Below are 21443 nucleotides of genomic sequence, written 5' to 3'. Positions count from 1 at the left end.
ACAATCTAATTTAAATCTCAAGCCCTGTAATTTGAATTTATCACCCCTAGTTCTGGAATTCTTTAAAACAACGAGAATTCCACCTTCATTCATTTTACTAATCCCTCTCAGAGCCTTATAAACCTCAATCAGGTCAGTTCTAAGGTGCCTGGTGCCAAGCTCCGTAGCCCACATAACTGGAGTCTTTCCCCATATGGTCATCCTTCTGCCCATCTCACCATTCAAGTTGCCCATCTTTGGATCCTTTCAAGAAGCTCAATGTTTTTTTTTTTTCTCTCCAGATAAGGTCTCCGTACTTGAACACAGTATTATAAATGTGGCCTTATACAGTGGGATTATGACCTCCCTATCTCTACACGACAGTGTTCGATAAATCATCAATAAGACACCCTGGGTTTACTTGGCTGCCTGTTTACACTGTTCAAAAAACTATCTACCTGTATTGTAACTCCCATATCCCTTTCCTCCTCCAGTGTTTTTAATTCAACCCCACCAAGTGTATAATTTATTTGTGGGTTGCTATTTCCCAAGTGTATATTAAAAATATACAGGTTTTCCTATTCTAAAGTTTTATTTTTTTTATGGAAACCCCAAACATGAGGGTATTAGAATCTATAGTACTTAGTACCATGCATGGGCTTAAAGTTGAAAAGATGAAAGACATTTGTTGAACTTAATTCATGGATATGTGTATAACTACTTCATTTTTTTTTTAAATGGCATTGCCCCCTTTCTATAAAGCTAACAGTTTCTTTTTACTGGTTTCCACAATTCAATATTTCGTGATACAATGTCACGCGAAAACTTTTGTGAAATTAAGCAGTTCATAAGATTTGACATACATTCTTCAAGGAAGGAACATCCAGGAAATGATGAATTTGCTTTAGCTTCAGAAATATGTTGCAAATTTTATTTCGAATTGTGAAGCTTGCTACATACTTAGAACAAACATTACAATAGATGAGCAGTTATTTACAACTAAAGCTAGATGCTAATCTGATTCATCCAGTATATGTCCAAAAAAAACAGAAATTTGGTATAAAGCTTTCGTTGGCAACTGACACAACCTTAAAATATCTACTAAATAGCTTACCTTATTTGGGGAAAGACTATATGCACCCAGCTAATTAAACACCTTCTGAATATGTTGTCCTAAAACTAATAGAACAATTTTTGAATCGAGGTAGAAATGTAACCACTGATTTGAATTACCAGTTTTGAATTGGCAAAGAAATTAGTCCAAGAAAAATACTACTGTAGTTGGAACTGTGAATCGTGCTCAAAGAAGTTCCAATATCCACGAAAAAAGAAGGCCGAATTATATTCCACTTCAGTTTTAAAATTTGACAATTATAATTTGTCATTCTTAAGTATGTCAATCTTAAGTACACTTCATATAAGCATTGTAATTAGTAATGGTACAAAGAGGAAGCCTGGCACTGTATTATATTACAACAAAACAAAGTACAGGGCTGGTGTTTTAGACCAAATGGCTAAAAGATATTCAGCAAAAGCAGAGAAGGTTATGAAGAGAAGAGATTTTATACTGAATTATATTTACACTGACTCAGAAAAGAATATATAGATTCACAGGAAGCAGCAGCCGAAATCAGTAACGATAGCAGCCAGGTCAAATCTCTCAAAAGGCATCAATGCCAAATTAGGCAAAGCAGGGCAAACAAAATTACAGAAATGTGCACTGCATGTAAAAAGTATGTATGCAGAAAGTGTACAGGAACTGTTGGGAAAAAATTGTTTAAATTGTGCAAATTTATTTTTAAGCTTCACCTTATTTCCTAGACAAAAAAAGTTGTCTAGGAATTTGTAATGAAACGTTGAAACACAGCTTAAGTCTATTTTATGCAGTGTTCAAAATGGCCAGCAACAGCAATTTCAGGTATTTTGCCAGACCACAGTTCTAGTGTTAAACTGTGAGATATTATTTATTATCTGAGGCTACCCTATATGGCCTCTGGGCATACATCTGCAGCCGGTCCTGATTTTTTGGGATATCAACATTTATATGGGTATGACTCAACCACTAATATTAATTTCTATTTATGGCACTGGATGATGGCTACATATACTTAAATGAACTATAAAATAAACAGGATGGCTGTGTTATTCTCTATATGGCACTTTGAAATGTGCATTTTAGATTGTGATAAGATCTAGATGATCTGTTTTGAATTAACGGATAACTTATTTACAGAACAGTTAATTTGCTGCATTAGAATGTTTTAACACCACATCCGCTCTTTCAGGCAAACCTATATAATTATCGTCAAATCTTTAACGTCCAAAGTTTTTGCTTAGCGAAAAATGTCACCTACTTCATAATTATTGTCGAGGTCATTCATGCGGTATTTTAAATCGTAAATATTTTATCGGGTCAACGGTATGAGTCATCAGATATGTAATTACCTGCAATATCGGTAATCGATCATTCCGCTTTAGCGGAAGTAATTGTAAAGATAGTTTTGGAATACAATGACGACAACATGAAATAAGCTATGAATGTCAAAATTAATGTCTGTACCTGAAAAAAAAAAAAAAAAAATTAAAAAGGCATTTTAGGTCCAATAATTAGATGAAAAGTAGATAATCTAAAAATAAAAAAGGTTATTTTCAAAATGGAGCAGATTATTTGGCCCACAAATGGTACTTATTCTGACCACTGTACGTTTACATTATGGAAAATCTGAGTTATCTGGAGAAAAAACCTTACGCCTCCACTCAAGTTCAACAACTCGGCCACAGCTTGTAAAGCGATTTAGGTGTACTTTCGTCACAGAATAATACAATTCCGCCTGCTACTGAGGCAGAGAGGGAGGGCTATTGTTATGATTCTGTAAGCTCAAGTGCCGCGCATTTTTTAATAGTCAAGTTCTTAGCTTGTTAGAACTTGCAATTAAAAAAAACACGTCACTCCAAGATTATACACGACTAACCAACAGCAAAATCATGAAAATTCTCATTTGATCTGATTTTATTATTATTTTTTTAAACTAAAAGAGATAAGAACTAATGAACGACAGAAAACGTTATTATTGACAATGAATAACTGGAAATTTTCCAGTTGTTCCAAATTAATTAATGCATTTATAAACATTTTTCCTAAACGAAATCCTTATTAAAAATTAGTGGAAGTCGTTTCTCTCTCGGAATTAAATTTATATTTATTTGTTTGATTTATATGTTAAAAAACAGCAACTAGCGACGTCGTTTATAGAGTGGAAGGCACAGAGCAACTCCATATAGAAATACTGCACGGGTAGCATTCCTTTATCAAAATTTGTTTCTGGCTAGTTATGAAAAGCTAAATAATCCATGATGGGAATTAATATGTAGAACCGAAGGCAAGAAGTGGCCAATTTTGTATTAAATAAATCTTAATATCTGATTAGTTTCATCTGATATTAAAGAATTTAAAAGATTTAATTTAAAGAATTAAAATTACTTTCAAATTTATGATTTTTTTAAAAATCATAACTCTCCTCCTAGATCGTCTAAGCTTATTTTTAAAATATTGACATAGCTAAAATCACATGAATTAATTGAAAACTTTGCTTTTAAATACCTTGGATTCAAAAAAGTACCCTCCGTTTGTCATATACTCTGCTCACTAATCCTGACGTAAACAAAAATATAATTGAGAAAAACACTCAATGGCCAGTTGTCGAAACACTATTTTTTAGCAACTGGCCAGTGAGAGTCATATTCGATGGCGTATTTGTTTACTTCAGTATTAAAGTTAGAGTGAAGAGTATGGAACGTGAAAGTTTTCCCTTGGGTGTTCTAAAAACGATGCACATAACTTGTATAACGTTATTTGAAAGGGGAAAGGACATTAAAATGTAATTTGCTTTATATGTGCTACATCTTAACTGATTAGAGGGGCCTCTTAAAAACTAATCCGGTACCCTTCAAAAAATAAATGTATAATCGAAATGCAAGTTTATTTATTTAAATTCAGCTCAACGCATTCCGACTGAACTTCCAGAAAGTTTCTAATGTTAAGATGATCACTGTCCACAAAACACATTCGGAATTAATCATAGTGTCACAACCAGTGTGAACGCATAAAACTGATTAAAAATTAGCAATTGATTAGACTGTTTCATTCAATTAGTAAACGTTTAAACTTAAGAGAGAGGCTCAACGACCCACCTGTTTTTTTAACCCCCATCCCACTTCACGTTAAACAATTAACATGTTTGACCACTTGTCGAAACATTTCCTTTCGTAGCTACATCCTTGATTTCTCGTGTTCGATTTCCCCAAAAATAGGCAGATGTAACAAGGACGTGAGGAAGACCACGGACGACTGGCGCCGACATAAATACAGGGTTCAAGAATGACAAACGGATTTCCATTCCCTAAGGCTAAAACTTTGAATGATACGCTCTCCAAAATAGCTACGCGTAGGATTTCTCAACATTCAAAAAAGAAAGAATTTAAAAAAGGACTAAAAAAAAGAAATTTTTCTTTAACAGTTCACACTTAGTTAAACACGGGCTGCACCACACTCAGATGCTCGGCAAGAATTATTGCCTCAGTTTCCGCTCTTCAGCATTAACTTGTTTTTAATAACAGAGGATGCAAACAAAAATCCTACAAGAAAGATACACTCTCATAATTTGTATCTTTCTTTTAGAATCGATAATCACAAAAACAATCATATAGAAAACGATTTATGGCCTTAAGCAATCTGCACTGGCGTAGTGATGGAAAGCTTCATGCAAAAAAATTAAATAAAAATAACAATAATAACGAATAATAATTCTGACCAAGTCAGTATAATCTCTGCAATGCTTGAAACAATGATATTTAAAAGTTTATTAAACTTCTAATGGAACGTTAATAAACGTGCTGTATAGAGGTATGCAGTGAATCTGCTTCAGCAGTTCTTACCGTTTTTCCCACGGACGGTTATAATATGCATAAATTCTTCTATATAGGGTCACTTGGGGAAAAAGTGGCCCTATACGGCGGTTTTCTTCGGTTCATTCCTTTCCACATCCTCTAACTACTACCCATTCTAAGTTTCGGCAATACTAGCACTTGTTTTCCGCCTACAGGCCTTAAAATTATTGCCACTCTGCATATAGGCCGTTGCATGAAAGCACACCGGGCCAATGAACAAGGATAGATTTTATTGGAGAAACGCTAGCATTTCTCCAATAAAATCATCTAATTCTCTGCTGTTATCACACTGAACTTGAGTTCACTCAGATGCTCGGTAAGAATTATTGCCTCAGTTTCCGCTCTTCAGCATTAACCGTACATAGGCCTACAAAGGATGTAATATACAAACTGCATATCTATCCTTCGGCAAAGGTATGGTAAAAGGGACTCGTGTATTAAAAGCAGTCTTCGTGTTACAGATTGCATCCTTCTATTAGGATGGTAAGCTTTGGTTAACATAACCTTATATTCAGAAGAAACAGAAAAAACGACTATGTAAAGTTGAACTGTTCGCAACTAAACTCAATATCAAGAACTAATGAAAGGCGATATCTGATATGATCAATCAGAACTGTGGCTATATTTTAAGGCACATTTAATATATAATCAGCAACAAACTACACTGAGCTGAGGTTCACGGATCATGATTTGTTTCTTTTTTCTTCTGCCTAACACGTTATTTCGAAGTTATGGTTTAATTCAATTCAAATGAATCAATTCAAATTACACTGAATCAACTTCGAAACACTAAGGCAGCAGCGCTAGCCTCGCGTAGCGCTGCTGCTGCTGCTTCAAATTACTTCTTTCCTGCACCAAACACTACATAATTCACATCTGGGGATCTCCAGAAATAAATATTAATGAATAAATTTTAATACAATGAAACCTCATCCTGTTGACATTTTTCGTGGGGCAAACGACATATTTTTAATACAAGTCGACGTAAAAATTAAAAGGTGTGAGTTGGAATGATTTTCTACCCATAATTTTTAATCAGTTATCCAATAATGCAACACCAATTTATAACACTATCTATCGGAAGTGTTTCATTTAACGTCATTTCTAGGAAAGCATATACGACAAGTGTGATGACCTCCCTCTATTCGAAGAATACTACATTTAGGTTTGGACGTAATACTAAAATATAAACTAGAAGCTGTTCCCCTTTCATTAACACAGAGACAAAGGGTTGAATGTACACTTGTAATTGGAACAAACAAGCTTAATCAAATTCCAATCTGGTATGTAATTGGATTCCACACCTTAGTGGTAGACATGATTCCAGATAGAATAGCTAAGATGTTCACCTGACCTATTAGAGTTTGTGACAGGCCCCTGAGCACTGTCCGACTGTGTTTGAACCTGCTGCGCGGTTACACATACAGGTGACAAGTGTATAGATCGGAATTCGTTCTGATGAATGATAATTCTGTCTACACTGAATATTGGCCAAATATTTCTAGAGAATGAAGTTCCTCGCATGCCTTGATCTTCGCCGTAACCTAATTTGAACCTTACGAAACTCGTTTGAAAATCAGTTCTCGATATCACTGACTGCGATTAGTTGAATATCAAAATAATGGGCGTGTTTTCCCATCTGGGGAAAATAATCTTTTTAAAAGTAATCACTACCAAAGAGATTCCGGTGCATTCGTAAACCTATATGAACTCTTTTGGGTGCTGTGCATTTTAGTTATTATGAGCTTATATACAAGCCACTTGCAATGTTATCTAAAAGAAAGGATGTAAAGGCTTAATGGACGTTTATTATTTGCAAGCCCGAATAATGGGGGCTGAAAATGAAGTTTCATTACATCAGTTAACGTAACAGCTGCCTAAACGTTTCACCACTACCTACAATTACAGCACTTCTCTTTCTTGTTTATTATTATTTATATTTTTTTCGGAAGATTACGTGTTATCTTTAAGTGAGTTTATCTTCACACCAGTGGTGCCACGTTTTATCAAATATCTTTATTCCAAATTGATTCTCCTCATTAATAATTTCCCGACTAGCATCCGTCAGCTGACAGCAACTTAACCTGACCCAGTTCACGAATCCAAGGACGTTCACTGGATGGCTTGGCGGCCTTGAGCAAACAGCAAGGTCGACGACAACCCCATCACATCCCCCAAACAAAACAAACCACACCCTCGAAACATCTTTTTAAATAAATAAATGTTTTAAAGAAAGACCTGCCCTGTATTATTCGATGGATTATTTTTCATGCGTCTTGTCAATCGAGTGACGTATTATTGAGATGACAACTAAAGTTAAGTTGCTTGTGCTCTAGTTTTAATTTACAATAATTTCAATAAAAAAAGTGTTAGAAAAATCCCCCCCCAACCTCAACTAGGACTCAAAAGTTCTGGAAATACGGATAGGAAACCTTCCCTAAACGTACTGCAATAAATGCATTTACAAAAACACGAACACGGAATGTAAACCAACTTATTATTATAATCGGTTTTATGTAATTTCATTCATTCTACTAAAGCTCCATTGAGTAGAAAAGTTCTTTTTGCCGTTTTCAGGGAGACTAGCGACCAATTTCCAGAGCAAAATACCTGACAGCTAAAACAAACCAGTTAATGTACTCAGTGGTTTGCATTTCAGGCGCATTGATTTTTATTTTAATTAAAAATTCATCTTTTTCTGTGATGTAAGTAAATAACTTTATTTAGCTACCAATGAATTACTGATTAACTAAAAAAATATAAAAGTAATTGTTTTCATTTTACTACACATAACCTCAACAACATAATATTCACTCCACGTTTGCTAATACATTAGTTTTCGAATTTTTTCTTAAATGAATGAAATTCTTTTTCTGTGATTAATAGAAATAAAAGTAAATATAGTTATCTCTTTATCAATTAATTACTGTACTAAGATTATAACTTTATATAACACTTAATATAATTACAGTGTTACACTTCTCTAAACTTAGCCGTTCAGTTAATTACTATAATATTTATTAATCTCCCGTATACTTTTCATGTCCCTTTACTCTGTATATGTATCTCTTCACAAGCGATATCACGTTCACAAAAAGTCCCACATATCAAAAACACCCGACGCGTGACCGAACTGTCTAAAGCTAACAATACTGAATTAAAACTGTATTTAATCTACGATTTCTGTCTTACATACAATTTTATGGTAAAAAAGAAATAATATTGGCTAGATTTTTGTCTGATTTCAATGAAATTTGGAATAGCTCGACAAACATTTTTAAAAGGCCTAAACAAAAATCTAGCTCCGTCCATTGAGAGTAGACTTGTAACATGCGGCAGGACGGACGGATGAACGGGCGCGTATGCACATATGTGCATACGCGCCCGTTCCTTCCACTCTCCTTTTTCGTTCAGTTATTTATCTGTTCCTTCGCTCTTTTTTCTGCCTCTATTTTATTGATTATACATTGTATTTTAAGACATTTTAGCTACTTTATCTATTTATAAATTTTCGTTTAGTAAACCGATGACAAAAAAAAACGACTTTTATACGCCAACCAAGAACATTTCGTTTCTGCCCATCCGCTATACTGTCCAATCAATCTTCCAATCAGCGTGCGGCAAACAAACAATATCCAGTAATATGGATAACCTATGTCAGTGTTTCTCAATCTTTTTACTCTCGTGGCACATTTTCCAAAGAAGAAAAATTTCGCGGCACACCTACGTAGTCATAGAAGAAGAAATTTCTAAATTTCGCGGCACACTTGGAAAATTTTGCGGCACACTAATGTGACGCGGCACACCCTTTGAGAAACACTGACCTATGTGATATGTATGGTAAAAAAATAATAAATGAAACAATAATATCCGATTTTCTATCTGTACAATTTTAATGAAACTTGGAATGGCTCGAAAATACTTTTCAAAAGATCCAAATATAAAATTGAAAATCCATCAATTGAATGATGCACGAGGACGGACATGGTGAAGACAATAGGCCCTTATTAGGTGCGTTAGGATAGACGCCTAATGCATCTATTGTCTTCCCCATGCCCATCTGCATGTAACATAACTTGGTTTCTAGGAAGTGAATTTCATGAAACTATATTTTAGGTCTTTTAGAAAGATTTGTTGAGCCATGCCATCTCAAATTTCATTAAAATTGAACCGATAAAATCTGATAGTTATTATTTTGCTGTCCGTCACCCGCATGCAATAACCAACAAAATTTTATATTTCGCTCATTTGGAACGATTTGTTGAGCATTCCTAAATTTAATCAAAATCGGACCAATAGATCTCCAACAAATATTATTACAGTATTTATTTCTTTTCACATGTATTGTAGCTGAAGTACTGGATATTATGTTTGTTGCCATGCGTTGGTTGGAGAAATGAATGGGCAATAAGGCAGATATGCAGAAATAATTTTCTCGGATCACAAGTAAGTCGTTGAATTTTTTTTTTCTTGTTCACGATGAATTATTACTATTTGCTAACCCTCCCAAAATGTAACATATTGCGAATATTAACGAGAATTTGTGCATATACACTGAGTTGGTTTTCTATTAGCAACATTCCCTTGTGTAGGAATGGACTGGTCTGTGGACGCTGGTGAAGGCTCAAAATCGGGAACGACTGTTACAAGATTCGTGTAGTTCGCACACGTGACGATCAAGTTTTGAGTGTCTGCAAGGAAGAATGAGTGGCGTCAATTTTTCCGACTTCGAACGACTGTGGGGTAAAACGTGCACGTGCCAGTATCTCGACAACAGCCAACATGATTATTTTTTTATTTATTTATTATTATTTTTATTAAAAATAAAGGCAGCAACCCAGAACGTATGTTCAAATCCGCCTAACAAATATCAACTGAGTAACTTACATCTTTCATTAAACATAAAATATATAAATTAATTTAAAAAAAAACAAAAAATAAATAAAAAAAAACACCACAAAATTTACACTAGCAACTCATCCATATCTTAAACAATTGTGGTTACCAAAAACTCTAACATCATAAACGGACTTAAAAACTAAGCATTGTCCAGGTCTTCTTGGTGAAACGAATCTTCTTATTGTCCAATTTTATCTTCAGATTTCATTGATCTGGGGCATAACCGGGTTTGCCCTCAGAATAAGCCTCTTCCTCCAAGAAAAAAAACTTTTGCGTAGGCCTGGAGTGCTGCAAGATTACTTGGTGTTTGAATTAGTTGTTCCGCTGCAGTTGGGGAGAATCCCTGGACGTTATTCCTCAGCTGTTCTCTGGATTCACCATATATTGCACAGTCAAAGAGTATATGGGACCAGTTCTCCTTCGCTCCACAGAAACAGAGGTCTGACTCTGCAAGCCTAAATTGAAACAATTTCTCATTGAGGGCCCTATGTCCTATGACTAGATAGATTCCATCGTGAGAGTAAACCATTTCGTAACAGATTAGGCCATGGCAAAGGTAACATCCGATGGTTGTGTCCCATCGTGTTTGCCATACATGAACTAGCTCGTTATAGCAACGCAGTCTCTTTTCACGTTCATGTCTAAGTTAAGGTGGATGCCTAGGATTTCTGCAGGAATCCTCTTCCGTATTCTGTAAAATAGTCCCCTATAAATTACTAAGATGTCCAGTGGAAGAACTCCTGCAATGACTTGTGTTCCCACTGTTGAGACCACTCTGCAGATCCAATGGGTGGTCAGGAGAAGTCCCCTTGGAGTTCAGCTTCTCTTTAATTTTACCATTAACTGCCCGATGAAACCACACCCCTGCAGCAAATGTGACTAGAGGAGGAACACTGCCTTGTAGTAAAGGATTGTGCGCTTGGAGAGTCCCTAGTCACTCCTGGAGATTCTGACTATTGAGGTTGAGAAGTTTCTTACTTTTATGTTGAGATTCTGAAGATGAGGAATGTACGTCTACGGTCAACGATGACCCCTAGGACTCGGGTTTGGGTCACAAGAGGTAACTGCGTGCCTTGGATTTTAACCTGCGGGGGGCCTTCAAAGGTCGAGTTTGGCTCCAAAAATCATATTGGTTTATGTCGCATTCATTCGAAGCTTATTGGTTTGATTCCAGTCGGCAAGGTCGTCAAGAACGCGGTTTGCAGTAGTCTCAAAGACTCGCCGAGAGCGGCCCGAGATGAGATCGTCTGCGAATGCAATAATCTTGGTACTGTCGAAGCTGCGGCGAAGCCAGTCCTGAAGAATCAGGTTCCAGATTAAGGGGCCCAATATGAAGCCCTGTGGGCATCCTCTGTAAATTGGTCGTGTTAGTTGCTTATGTCTTGCCTGTATTGTAACGGTTCTGTCGGTGAAGTAGCTCCTGATTAACCACTGGAGTTGTGGTGGCCAGTCAGCAGAGCGCAGCCTCTCAAGAGTGCTTTTCCATCAATACCTGCTCAAAAGCCCCCTCAAAGTCTATAAAGACGGCCAATTCATACTTGGCCTTTGAGGTCTCCAGATGGAGTACCATTTCTGAGAGTGCATTCTCACAGGAGCGACTTTGTGTGAATCCATATTGCAAAGGAGAGAAGTCCTTTGGCTTGAAAAATGCTTACAATTTTTATGGCTGAGTCGTTCCAGAATTTTACCAAGAGAGAGCAGTTGGGTAAGAGAGAGAGCTATGTGGCATAGTGTCCCAGGTTCTGTCGGTGGTTTGTAAGGCTTCAGAATGAGTTGGAGAAGAGCAACTTTCCAGGGCTGGGGGAACAGATTCTGTAAGGCAGTGGTTAAAAATGAGAAGTATGTGCTCTGGTTTCAGTTTTAACACCCTTTGTATGAATGCATACTCAATAAGATCAATTCCAGGGCATTTATCCAAGTTGATTCTGTTCATTGCTGTCTCAAGGTTCATCAGGTAAGGTTGATGTGTAGAGTGAATTTCTTCTGATATCTACATGTTCAGATTGGTCTTCCAGCCAATATGGTTAAGCGCTCCAGTTCTGTGGTGTCACGTATGTACTGACTAGCTTAACAGCAGTCGAACAACCAGATAAAAGTCACACTTAGGACAGCCACATGTGATCAATGCCGATGGTGACCGTCGTGTGTCTCATCTTGAACACGACAGCAACGCAGAACAGTGGTCCAGATAACTACCCAGCAATGGAGGAATAGCAAGACCAATAATCCCATGGACTATGCACCAGATATTACATCTTATAGGCTATGGCAGTTGACAGCCGTCACAGGCAACCACGCTCACTGCAAGACACAAGAAACTGCACCTAGCGTCAGCACCAGCACTGGACCCAGGGCCATGCCGAACGATTTTAGTACCCGAGGCAAGAATGAAAAATCATGCCCTATTGTTAATCATGGCAATGTTGGAAATTATTTAATCTTTCTTTTGGCGCCCCTTTCAGCTTTTAAATCTGAGGCAAGAGCCTCATTCGCCAAGCACGGCTCTGACTGGATCACCAACATGTAGAAATGTTGCCTGGTCTGATGAATCCCGTTTCCGACTATCATACTGATGGGCGTATCCGCATTTGGAGAAAGAAACATGGCGCCTGCATACACTGTTGGTGTTCAGCAGGCTGAAAGCGATGGTGTCATGATCTGGGACTGTTTTCGTGGCATGCCCTGGGTCCTCTGATCACCGTTAATCTGTGGCTCGGTGGGAACGCTTACCTTTCTATCGTCGCCGACCAAGTATACCCCTTCATGATGATAGTGTATCAGCCAACTCTTGTGTCTATCACCAAAACAATACGCCATACCACAAAGCCCAGCAGGGTGGTAACTGGTTTCAGAAACATGACAATGAATTCTGTCCTGCCGTGGCCGCTCAATTCATTCGATCTCAACCCAACTGAGCTTGTTTGGGACCTAATAGAAAAGGACATTTGATGCGCAAACATTACTGGAAACATTGTGCAATACGTGGGTAGCAGTACCACAGAGCACCCTGCAACACCTGGTGGAAGTGTACAAGCTGTATTATGGACAAAAGGAGGCTCCACGAGGCATTATGGTAGGCGCTTCGATTGAAAAGCCAACTCATCGTATGTATGCGAATGCTCCTAAAAAAAGTGTAAACTACAAAAGTAACAGACATGAAAAATAATACATGTACAAGGCCCATGAGCACTTCTGAGTTTGACACCTACTGCTTTGTGTGGGTGGTAGGAAACAAACACACCACTTTTGTTTCCCTAGCATTTGCTTCCCACACCACTTTTGTTCGTTTAAAACATCGCTGCCCAATGCACATCTCTTGATATGGACTCATTGCATGATCGATTAGGATACGAAATGTCCTTTTTATTTCCAGTATTATAGCTGGGCACTTTAGATAAGCAAAAATAGCAATTATCTCCATAACGTCTCGGTTCGCATGGGACCTGAATAGCAAAAGGCGAAGACTTTCTTGACTCTACCTCAACCATTTAACATAAGTGTGGTACCCATGATTTAAATCTGCTACCCGGTTATATAGACAGTGGTCAGTTAAAAAAAAAAAAAAAAAAAAGTTCTGTCGTGTTCTTCCTTCGCTCTTTTCTAACGAACCTACCAACAAATGCAGCAAAATATGTCAGGTTCATTTTTGCAGCCCCTTGTTGCCATTAAACCCTAGAGTTTCTTTGTGACGGTTTGTTGTATCAATTCTTTTGTAGAATAAATATTTATTTAGAAAACACGGTTTTACTTGGATTATTCTGCACAAAGTTAAAACACCGGAGAAAATTATTAGAATGTACAGTAAACTAACAACTCTAGAAAGGCCTCTGTTCGCGATCATGAAAGAAAACGACGGCCAGTGATCGCCAGCATGCGCTTCGAAGTGGAGGAAGGGTTTGATTCCCTCGAGCATGGACATTGTGGATGTAACGGCAAGCCAGTCCGGTACGCAAGTTTTTTTCGGGGCCTATGATGACTATCGATATCCCTCGTTGTCAGAATTGTAATACGGTGCTGTTTCTTGTATTCTGTGTATCTTGTAAACTCCTCTGACCGTTTGGTCGTCCCGGAGTATAAACAGAAAAAAAAAAAAAAATTATTTATAATAAAAAAAGCAATATCATTTGCATTTTTCTACACATTTTATTCAAAGCATAAGAAAGAGTACGATATTCTGCAAAAAATCTGTGATGAAGAAAAATGTTTCTTTTTGAACTTAGCGCACAGATCGCGTACTAAACACATAAGCCAACCCCAAATCATGGTAGGCCTATGTAATATTTCGTACTATAATACAGTAAACGCTAAAATCCTGCACCCTCAGGGTTTGAGAGGCGTCGGATTTTAGAAGAGTACACGTAGTGGTTGAGCAGTTGCAAAGGAGCACATTTCAGTGAATATTAGGCACTAATAACTGAACTTAATTACATTTGTAAATATTTATTAATGCACAATAAAGAAATGACAAAGATCGCCAAGTTTTGTTCGCAAAGTCACTCAACTAGGCTTTTTTTTTTTTTTGTAGTTGTTGGCGCATCGGCTTCTGTGGCCATAATGCACCTCTCAAGGTTTTTGCAGTACTTTGATCCAAGCCCGAGGCGAGATTCGAACCCGCAACCTTTGGATTGCCAGGCAGACACTTTACCCACCCGGCTAACCCGGTCGGCTCAACTAGGCCTTCTCTTCCATTAGTAGACAGTAAGAAGTCAGTTCCTCGGGCCAACTATTTTTTTTTTTTTTTTCCACCTACTTTAGTCACGCGCCTGATGAGCTAGGTTATAATGACGACCAAAAAAAAAAAAAAAAAAAAAAAAAAAAAAAAAAGAAAGAAAGAAAGAAAGAAACCTTGGTTGTTTGAAATTAAATCTACTCTTTGTGCTCGTAACTCACTGTTTTTGGAAGAGATTAGCCATAGATTTAATGAAGCATTCATTTTTCCAACTGTACCCACACTGGGAATTTGCTGTCTCTTTGCTCTTAACTGTTCTCCAGTAGCGTCAAACTGGTCACCAGCTCGCGCAAGGGATGTATGACCAGTCACACGTGTAATTTGCAAGAGCATATCGCGCTGGCCAGATTCAAAGTTATAATACAGCTAAAGCTGCATGTCCTCAAAGAAATCAGATGTTCGCAGGAGTTTCTTGTCCTTTCCTAAGTTCTTGCGCCCAGCAGGATTTAAACTCCATTGATAATGAAATGGTCTTAAAAACAAGAAACTGCTACGATAGCCTTTTTTTTTCCTTCTCAGGACTAAGTGGTCTCTTAACAGATATCAAACTGTCGCTAGTGACAACAATCGGACAAAACAGACAGCTTTCGCTATCTGATGAGGGACCAGTTAGTCATGAGAAAGTCTTTTAAACAAACGGCCAGTTAAACTATTGGCGAAGCCATCTGTTTGAAAATAGTGCAATATCGCTGCACAACTTTTCAAAGGCAAGTTTGTTCTGTTGTTAGAATGAAGGCCACTGCATTATTTATGAAGTTTACATTCCTGGCCACAAAAACAGATTAAAGGACAAGGTACCCCTGCAAACATTTTATAAAAGGAGAAATCTCACCTTTTTTCGCATGGATTCTTAAAGACTAAAGCGATAGTTGACAGAAGTTTTCCTTCTTGGAAACACTTATCCTGAAAACTTTCTCCCAGCAAGCCCTCGAACTGTTTACTTAATATTTTCGGATTGCAAAATCCGAAAATATTAAGTAAACAGTTCGGATTTTTTTTTTTTAGTAAAATGTGCTGGATTTTAAAGAATTCCGGATTATAAAGTGGTAAATTTCACCACTTTGCATATGCACAGTTTGCAAACAGTGCATATGCACTGTATTTCATATTTTAATACAAGGAACTAGGAAAATATTCTAAGAGAACAAAAAATATGCACAAATAAAGGGAACTGCTGGAAACTGATCGATCAAACTACAAAAACAGTAAATTTTCCCTTAAAACTATAGGCATGTTTTATTATGAAAGTATAAGAAATATTTCTGAGGTATTTCAGATTTATCATCCTTCTGACTCCTCCCCACATATCCCAGTTTTAAATATAACTTGAATGAGAAGCCAGAGACAAAAGTCCCCGATTCCTATCGTCCCTGATTGTTACATGTCACCAGACAAAATGACATTTTGGCCACCTCTCAATACACTTCCACAGGCCAGTTTTGTAGAAGTATTTTGCCTGTCCTTCAAACCACGATTCAGCAGCAGAAATCACATCATCAGCAGCGAAGTGTTTTCTACGAAAAAAGAACTTCAGTGCATTAAAAAGAAAGAAATTCCAGGGTACAAGGCAGGAGGAATAATCAGGAATGCAGCAATATTTCAGTTTTTTCTAGCACATCAATAACGTTTCATGGGCACATTGTGCCCTCTCCTTCTGGTAAGCGGCCAGAAGTCTGAGAACCAATCTAATCGACACTTTACTCATATGCAATTGTTGATGGATGGTGTTCTCCATAGACCCTACACTAATTTGGAGATCTGCAGCTAGCTACTGGACGCTAATAAGGCGATCTTCCAGGATTAATGACTCAGTTTTTGCAACGCTCTTCCGTTACAACAGTTGCTGGGAATCCTCGGATTTCTTCGTCATGCACTGAGGCTCTTCCACATTTGAATTGTTTATACCAATGTGCAACAACACTGTAAAATGGGCAGTCTTCTTCATAAACAGAGACCATTTCTTCGTGGGAATGCTTTGAGTATTTTCTCCTTTCAGAAAGAACTGAATCACTGATATATATTCCACTTTATCCCTTGACACTTCACTTCATTCAGCGCTGCAAAGAAAAAATTGAATTGTCGGATTGAAACCAAAATTTGTACGGATGCTATAAAGATTAAGGTAGCAAACAAACAAAAAATATATAAATAAATAAATAAAAAATAATCTTTCTACGACATTTTTTTTTTTTTATGAAAACCCCCAAACACGAAAGGTATCAAAACCTATAGTACTTAGTACCGTGCATGGGTTGAAGGAGAAGTATGGGGGGGAGAATGCCGTAAACTTTGCTCTAGAGACCTCCAATAAGCAAAGTAGTGGTATTTCACCTGTTGATGAAATACCACTTCTACGACAATTACTTCTGGGTAGATAGAAATCTTTTTTGAACCCCCTCCCCCGTATATTCATAGCTAAATTATGTCAAATCTGTTTATTTGTACCTGTCCTGGAACTTGGTAGGAGCATGAAACCTATATAAAAAAAAATTACGGAGGCTCAAGGCAAGTTTGGGAACCTCTGCTCTGGTAGCACCAAACGTCTGCTTCACCCAAGGCCACATGTCACTTCCCCTTACTACTAACTTCTGGGACGCATAACTCTCTCCTCACTATATATTATTTGAAAATAAATAGTGGAGTGCCACTGGCACCTTCAATCATTTTCCTGATTTTTTTTGTTCTCTACTATAGTGCTCTCCCCGTTTCCAGGTTAGTATAAAAGAGCAATATCTGTGGACTGCCACTGGCCTTGCTAATGGAAAAGTACAGTACTAGGGTGGATGCCTTGTCTAGTACCAAAATCAGGTAACTTGTGCGCGAATATTCTGATCTTAAATAAATGTTCAAAATGAAAGTCGCTAAGGCCGTAACCTTTCTCCTACTAGATGGTCTCCTTTGGGATAGAGAAATTTGCTCTCTTTCGTAACTTCTTTATCAAAATCAGCATCATAATTGGGTACAAACCTGTCTATGCCATCGATGGGTCTTCCTGCTCCAAGATAACCACAGTAACAGCCGTAACCGCGATAACTCAGGGGGTTGCAACCGGTGGCACATCGTAACATTCGGGCCATTTGCACTACGCTGCGGCGGACACGAGATCTTGCGTGAGTGAACGAAATCCTTTGAGATGAAGGAAAACTGATGTGATTGATAGAATTTATGGCTGTAGAGTTGACATACTCTGAGAAAGTTCTGAGGGAATGTGAAAAGGGAACGTGACCTGAAAAATAAAAGGAAGAATAAGAGATTATTTAAACACGATAAAAAAAGTCGCCACTCCGTTATAAGAATTATACAAATGAAATTTGCTTTTTAGTTATGAAATCGTTATAGAACTAAAAACCAGAATAACTTAAAAAAATTGGTTTGTCTATGATTTTTTAACATATGGATCTATATATGTTCGGATTGAAATTTCGGATTTTACACACAGTGTAAAAGGATGGCAGAGCTCACCGATTAAGTAATCGCTCTCATTTTGTGAGAAATTTGGAAAAGATTCGATCTTTGTTTCTAAGATCACGGAAAAACTGCCACAGTCACGGATGGTCATGAACTATAATTTTTTTTTTTTTTTTCCTTTCCAAGGAAATTATCCTCAAATTGGAGGATAATTTCCTTGCGCATTTGCAAATCTCATAACGAAAGCGGCATATTACTGAACACAGAATAAACAGGTAATGGCTACCACCTTACTATGCAATTAAGAAACTGAAAGAAAATTTTGTATATATTGTGTGCCTTTCACACAATATATACAATATTTATTTACGTGATCTGGATACTGAAGCAAACTTGGAGATCTGTTCCTGCTCAACTTTGTCTTGATAATGGATACCTAAAGTTGGATCCGAAACGTCGACAAGAATGAAATATTACATCGTACTTTTCGCTACCTTCTGGTAGGAAACAGGTTTAATTTTTTTGTCTAATTTCTACTTCAATAAACCATTCAAATTCGCATAAATAGCGTGGGGTCAAGTGTATATAATTCTTTAAGTTTAAGAAAAGTTTATATTCTTGAAGTTAATGTTGAAAACTGAAATGAAAGTTTAGACGCTTATAATCAAAATAAAATGTGAAAAATGTCTTTTATATTTAAAACTTCTTAATCTGGAGGAGATTTGTTAACTAAATTTGTTAATTGCAAGTTAACAGATCTGCTCTCCAGGATAAGAAGCTTAACTGTATAAACAAACTTTGTTCTTCCCATCGTGCCGTTCGAGTAGGAAATCAGAAAAAAATAAAAATTAAGTTATGGTTATCTGCTGGAGGTTAACAATTTATTATTATTATTTTTTTTTTTAATCGGGAATATAAATGGTGTAGGAGTGGTCACGGGTAGATGCCGTCTCCTAGTCCAAGGAGAGGAAATATGTAAATAAAGAAAGCGTCCACCTAATTTTAAGTCATTTCTCCCTAGTTTGTAATGGTAACTTTTCGATATAGTTAAAACTTCGATATATTTTAACTGACTCTATTTACAAATTTTTTTTTGTATTTTTTTTGTATTTGTTTTGTATTTTATATAAAACAAGATAAATTAGTTCAAACTTCGTTGACTACTTTGGTTAAAACTGTATGTTTAATTGGAATTACTGCACTAAAATAATTTTAAAAACACTAAATTTGTTAAAAATATTTCATATCACACTATCGAATGGTTACTTTACAGGCCTACCCAACAAACATCACATTTGCAATCAATTAAAGCAATGGTCCTTAACTGTTGCTCGCAAGCACAGTTGTATTCTTTTGAGCATTCTGACAGTGCTTTTCTATACAATGCTTAAAATCTTAAAATTTATGGTAGTGCATTGGTGTTTTTTTTTTTTTTTTTTTTTTTGTCAACGCATGAGTTAGCTGATTGAGGATAAAAGTCTAGTTCCCTATCGATTAACTCCGGAGTCTTTTAGTTAATATGAAGCTTGGGGGGTTTCTTCAGTAGAACCAAAGCAAAGGATTTATCCATTCCCTTTTCTTTCCATCTTCCGAGACGCGAAGTGAAAGCCATTTAACATATATCATTTGTAAACAGAAACTATATGCTCAATGAAAGTTAGTTTATACTAAAGATGTAATAACAATAAAAATATACATCTAAAGATATAGATAGAATAAAGATGTATCTCGTTCCTGGAATGGAATGGTAATCAAAATATAAAAGTAGACTTTTAGAAACTTTCTTTATTAAAATTAATTTTAACAAAATGAATATGAAATTTGAATAAGAAAAGCTGTTTGTTTTCTCTATTTATGATTATCCCCTTAAAAAGTGGAAGGGTTTTTATATTCAGCCCTACTTGACAGTACGGTGTGTTCGTCACTTATCGCTCATTTTAAGGAAGCAAGGGAGGGAAGTCCCTCCGGACTCTAGAAATTCTTAAAAGCCTTTTCAATTGAGACTATAGTTAGCCGTCTCAGGACCAGACAGGGTAGTTTCCCCTGTGCTATATTAGTTTTTTGGTGGGTATAACATGAAACTCCTCTGATCTTAAGTGGTCGTCCCCGAGTATAAAATAAAATTTATTTTTATTTAAAATCAGCCAGTGAACACGCATTTTGAAAACAATGTACAGTACATTTAAAACCATGTGAAGTGACGCACTATGACCGAAGCAGTGAACCCTGTAGAACAGTGTCCTTTGCTACTCTCCAACACTTTGCCGGTGCTCTTCCACTTAATCTGCATATAGGGGCTTTTGTTAGCATATAAAAAGAATAATATTCCAGCTGATTTTTCTCAGCATTACTATTAATACGGACGTGAAACAAGAAAAAAACAGATGTTTGAACTAAATGTTCAACTTATGGCAGGCAAGATGGAGCACTCCATCTGGGACACAGACTTTTTCTGCCAGATGTAACATTTTCCTCATCTGAATACAATAGGAAGTGGTTATCTGTTGCCCTTCTTCCTTATCCTTTAGAGCAACTTTTATTCCACTGCACACAGATATTTTAATAATAAGCAAACAATTTTACAAGAACAAACAAAAGAATGAAGATTTAAAAACATGCGGGCTACCATGGAAAATAATTTCTAATTTCAAATGTTTATTTGCCCTTCGTATATGCTATCCATTTCCTGATTTTATGTATGCCATTACAGCATGACTTTTTCTGCGCAGAGAAGCGGAAAGCCTAAAATTGTCAAAAAGGAGAGGGGAGGAAACCGCTCTGGAACATTACGTACGTACAATAAGCGAAATGATTCTGTAGCATATTTGCCACACTGACCATTATATGAATAATGGTTGTCCTTTGGGAAATTTTATTATACGGATCGTTTCCCATCTAGGTTAAGCTGTAAATGTTCGAAATCAGAATGCAAATCAGGAAGCTCTGGCTGGCTATTTATAGGAATTTATAAAAATGCCTTCCTTAAGCCAAAAAAGATGTTTTTATAATCGGAAATAATACACCGAAGCCAATGACACGATTTCTTACCTTCAAGGGTTCTGTCTGTTACGCTTCACGGGAAATTTGTATAGCGCCCCCAAGTAAATAATAAGAAAGGAACACTATGTTCCTTTTTTACTTTTAATAGACATTCTTTATATCAAGTTTATTTTGATTTTATCGTTAATGGAAAAATCCCCTGCATATACAAAAACAGCAGGTAGAATATACTGAAAGTACAGTATGTTTAAAGAAGTAAAAAATGTCAAAACGTGGCATTGAAAAAAAATATACACTATGAATATTATAAAGAAGAAAAGAAAACGAGTATATACAGGGTGTTTAAATTAAAAAGGAACCGGAGTCTATTTCAAGTTTAGGATATTCGCTGTCTGGACCTTTGCTATATTTCAGCTAAACTTTTTAAATCTGATGATAAAATTGGACTAAGTACTGTGTTACCGTTTAGATTTTACGATTT

The 21443-nt window shown here is 36.7% G+C and overlaps 1 protein-coding gene across 1 annotated transcript in view; it reads right to left on the bottom strand.

Moving 5' to 3' along the window:
• LOC150075205 (basic phospholipase A2 PA-5-like) overlaps positions 1 to 21443 on the bottom strand; it is a 67264-nt gene that overhangs the window by 9623 nt on the left and 36198 nt on the right. Inside the window, exon 2 of the mRNA XM_090388829.1 lies at positions 17522 to 17780. Within this exon, the coding sequence (XP_090244955.1) occupies positions 17522 to 17780 (259 nt within the window). The remainder of the gene's footprint in view (positions 1 to 17521; positions 17781 to 21443) is intronic.

Source organism: Mastigoproctus giganteus, chromosome 14, assembly GCF_048544385.1.
Source record: "Mastigoproctus giganteus isolate SK-2022 chromosome 14, ASM4854438v1, whole genome shotgun sequence".
Taxonomy (NCBI): Eukaryota; Metazoa; Arthropoda; class Arachnida; order Uropygi; family Thelyphonidae; genus Mastigoproctus; species Mastigoproctus giganteus.
Note: the sequence above shows the minus strand (reverse complement) of the source record. Positions and strands in the feature narration are given on the sequence as shown.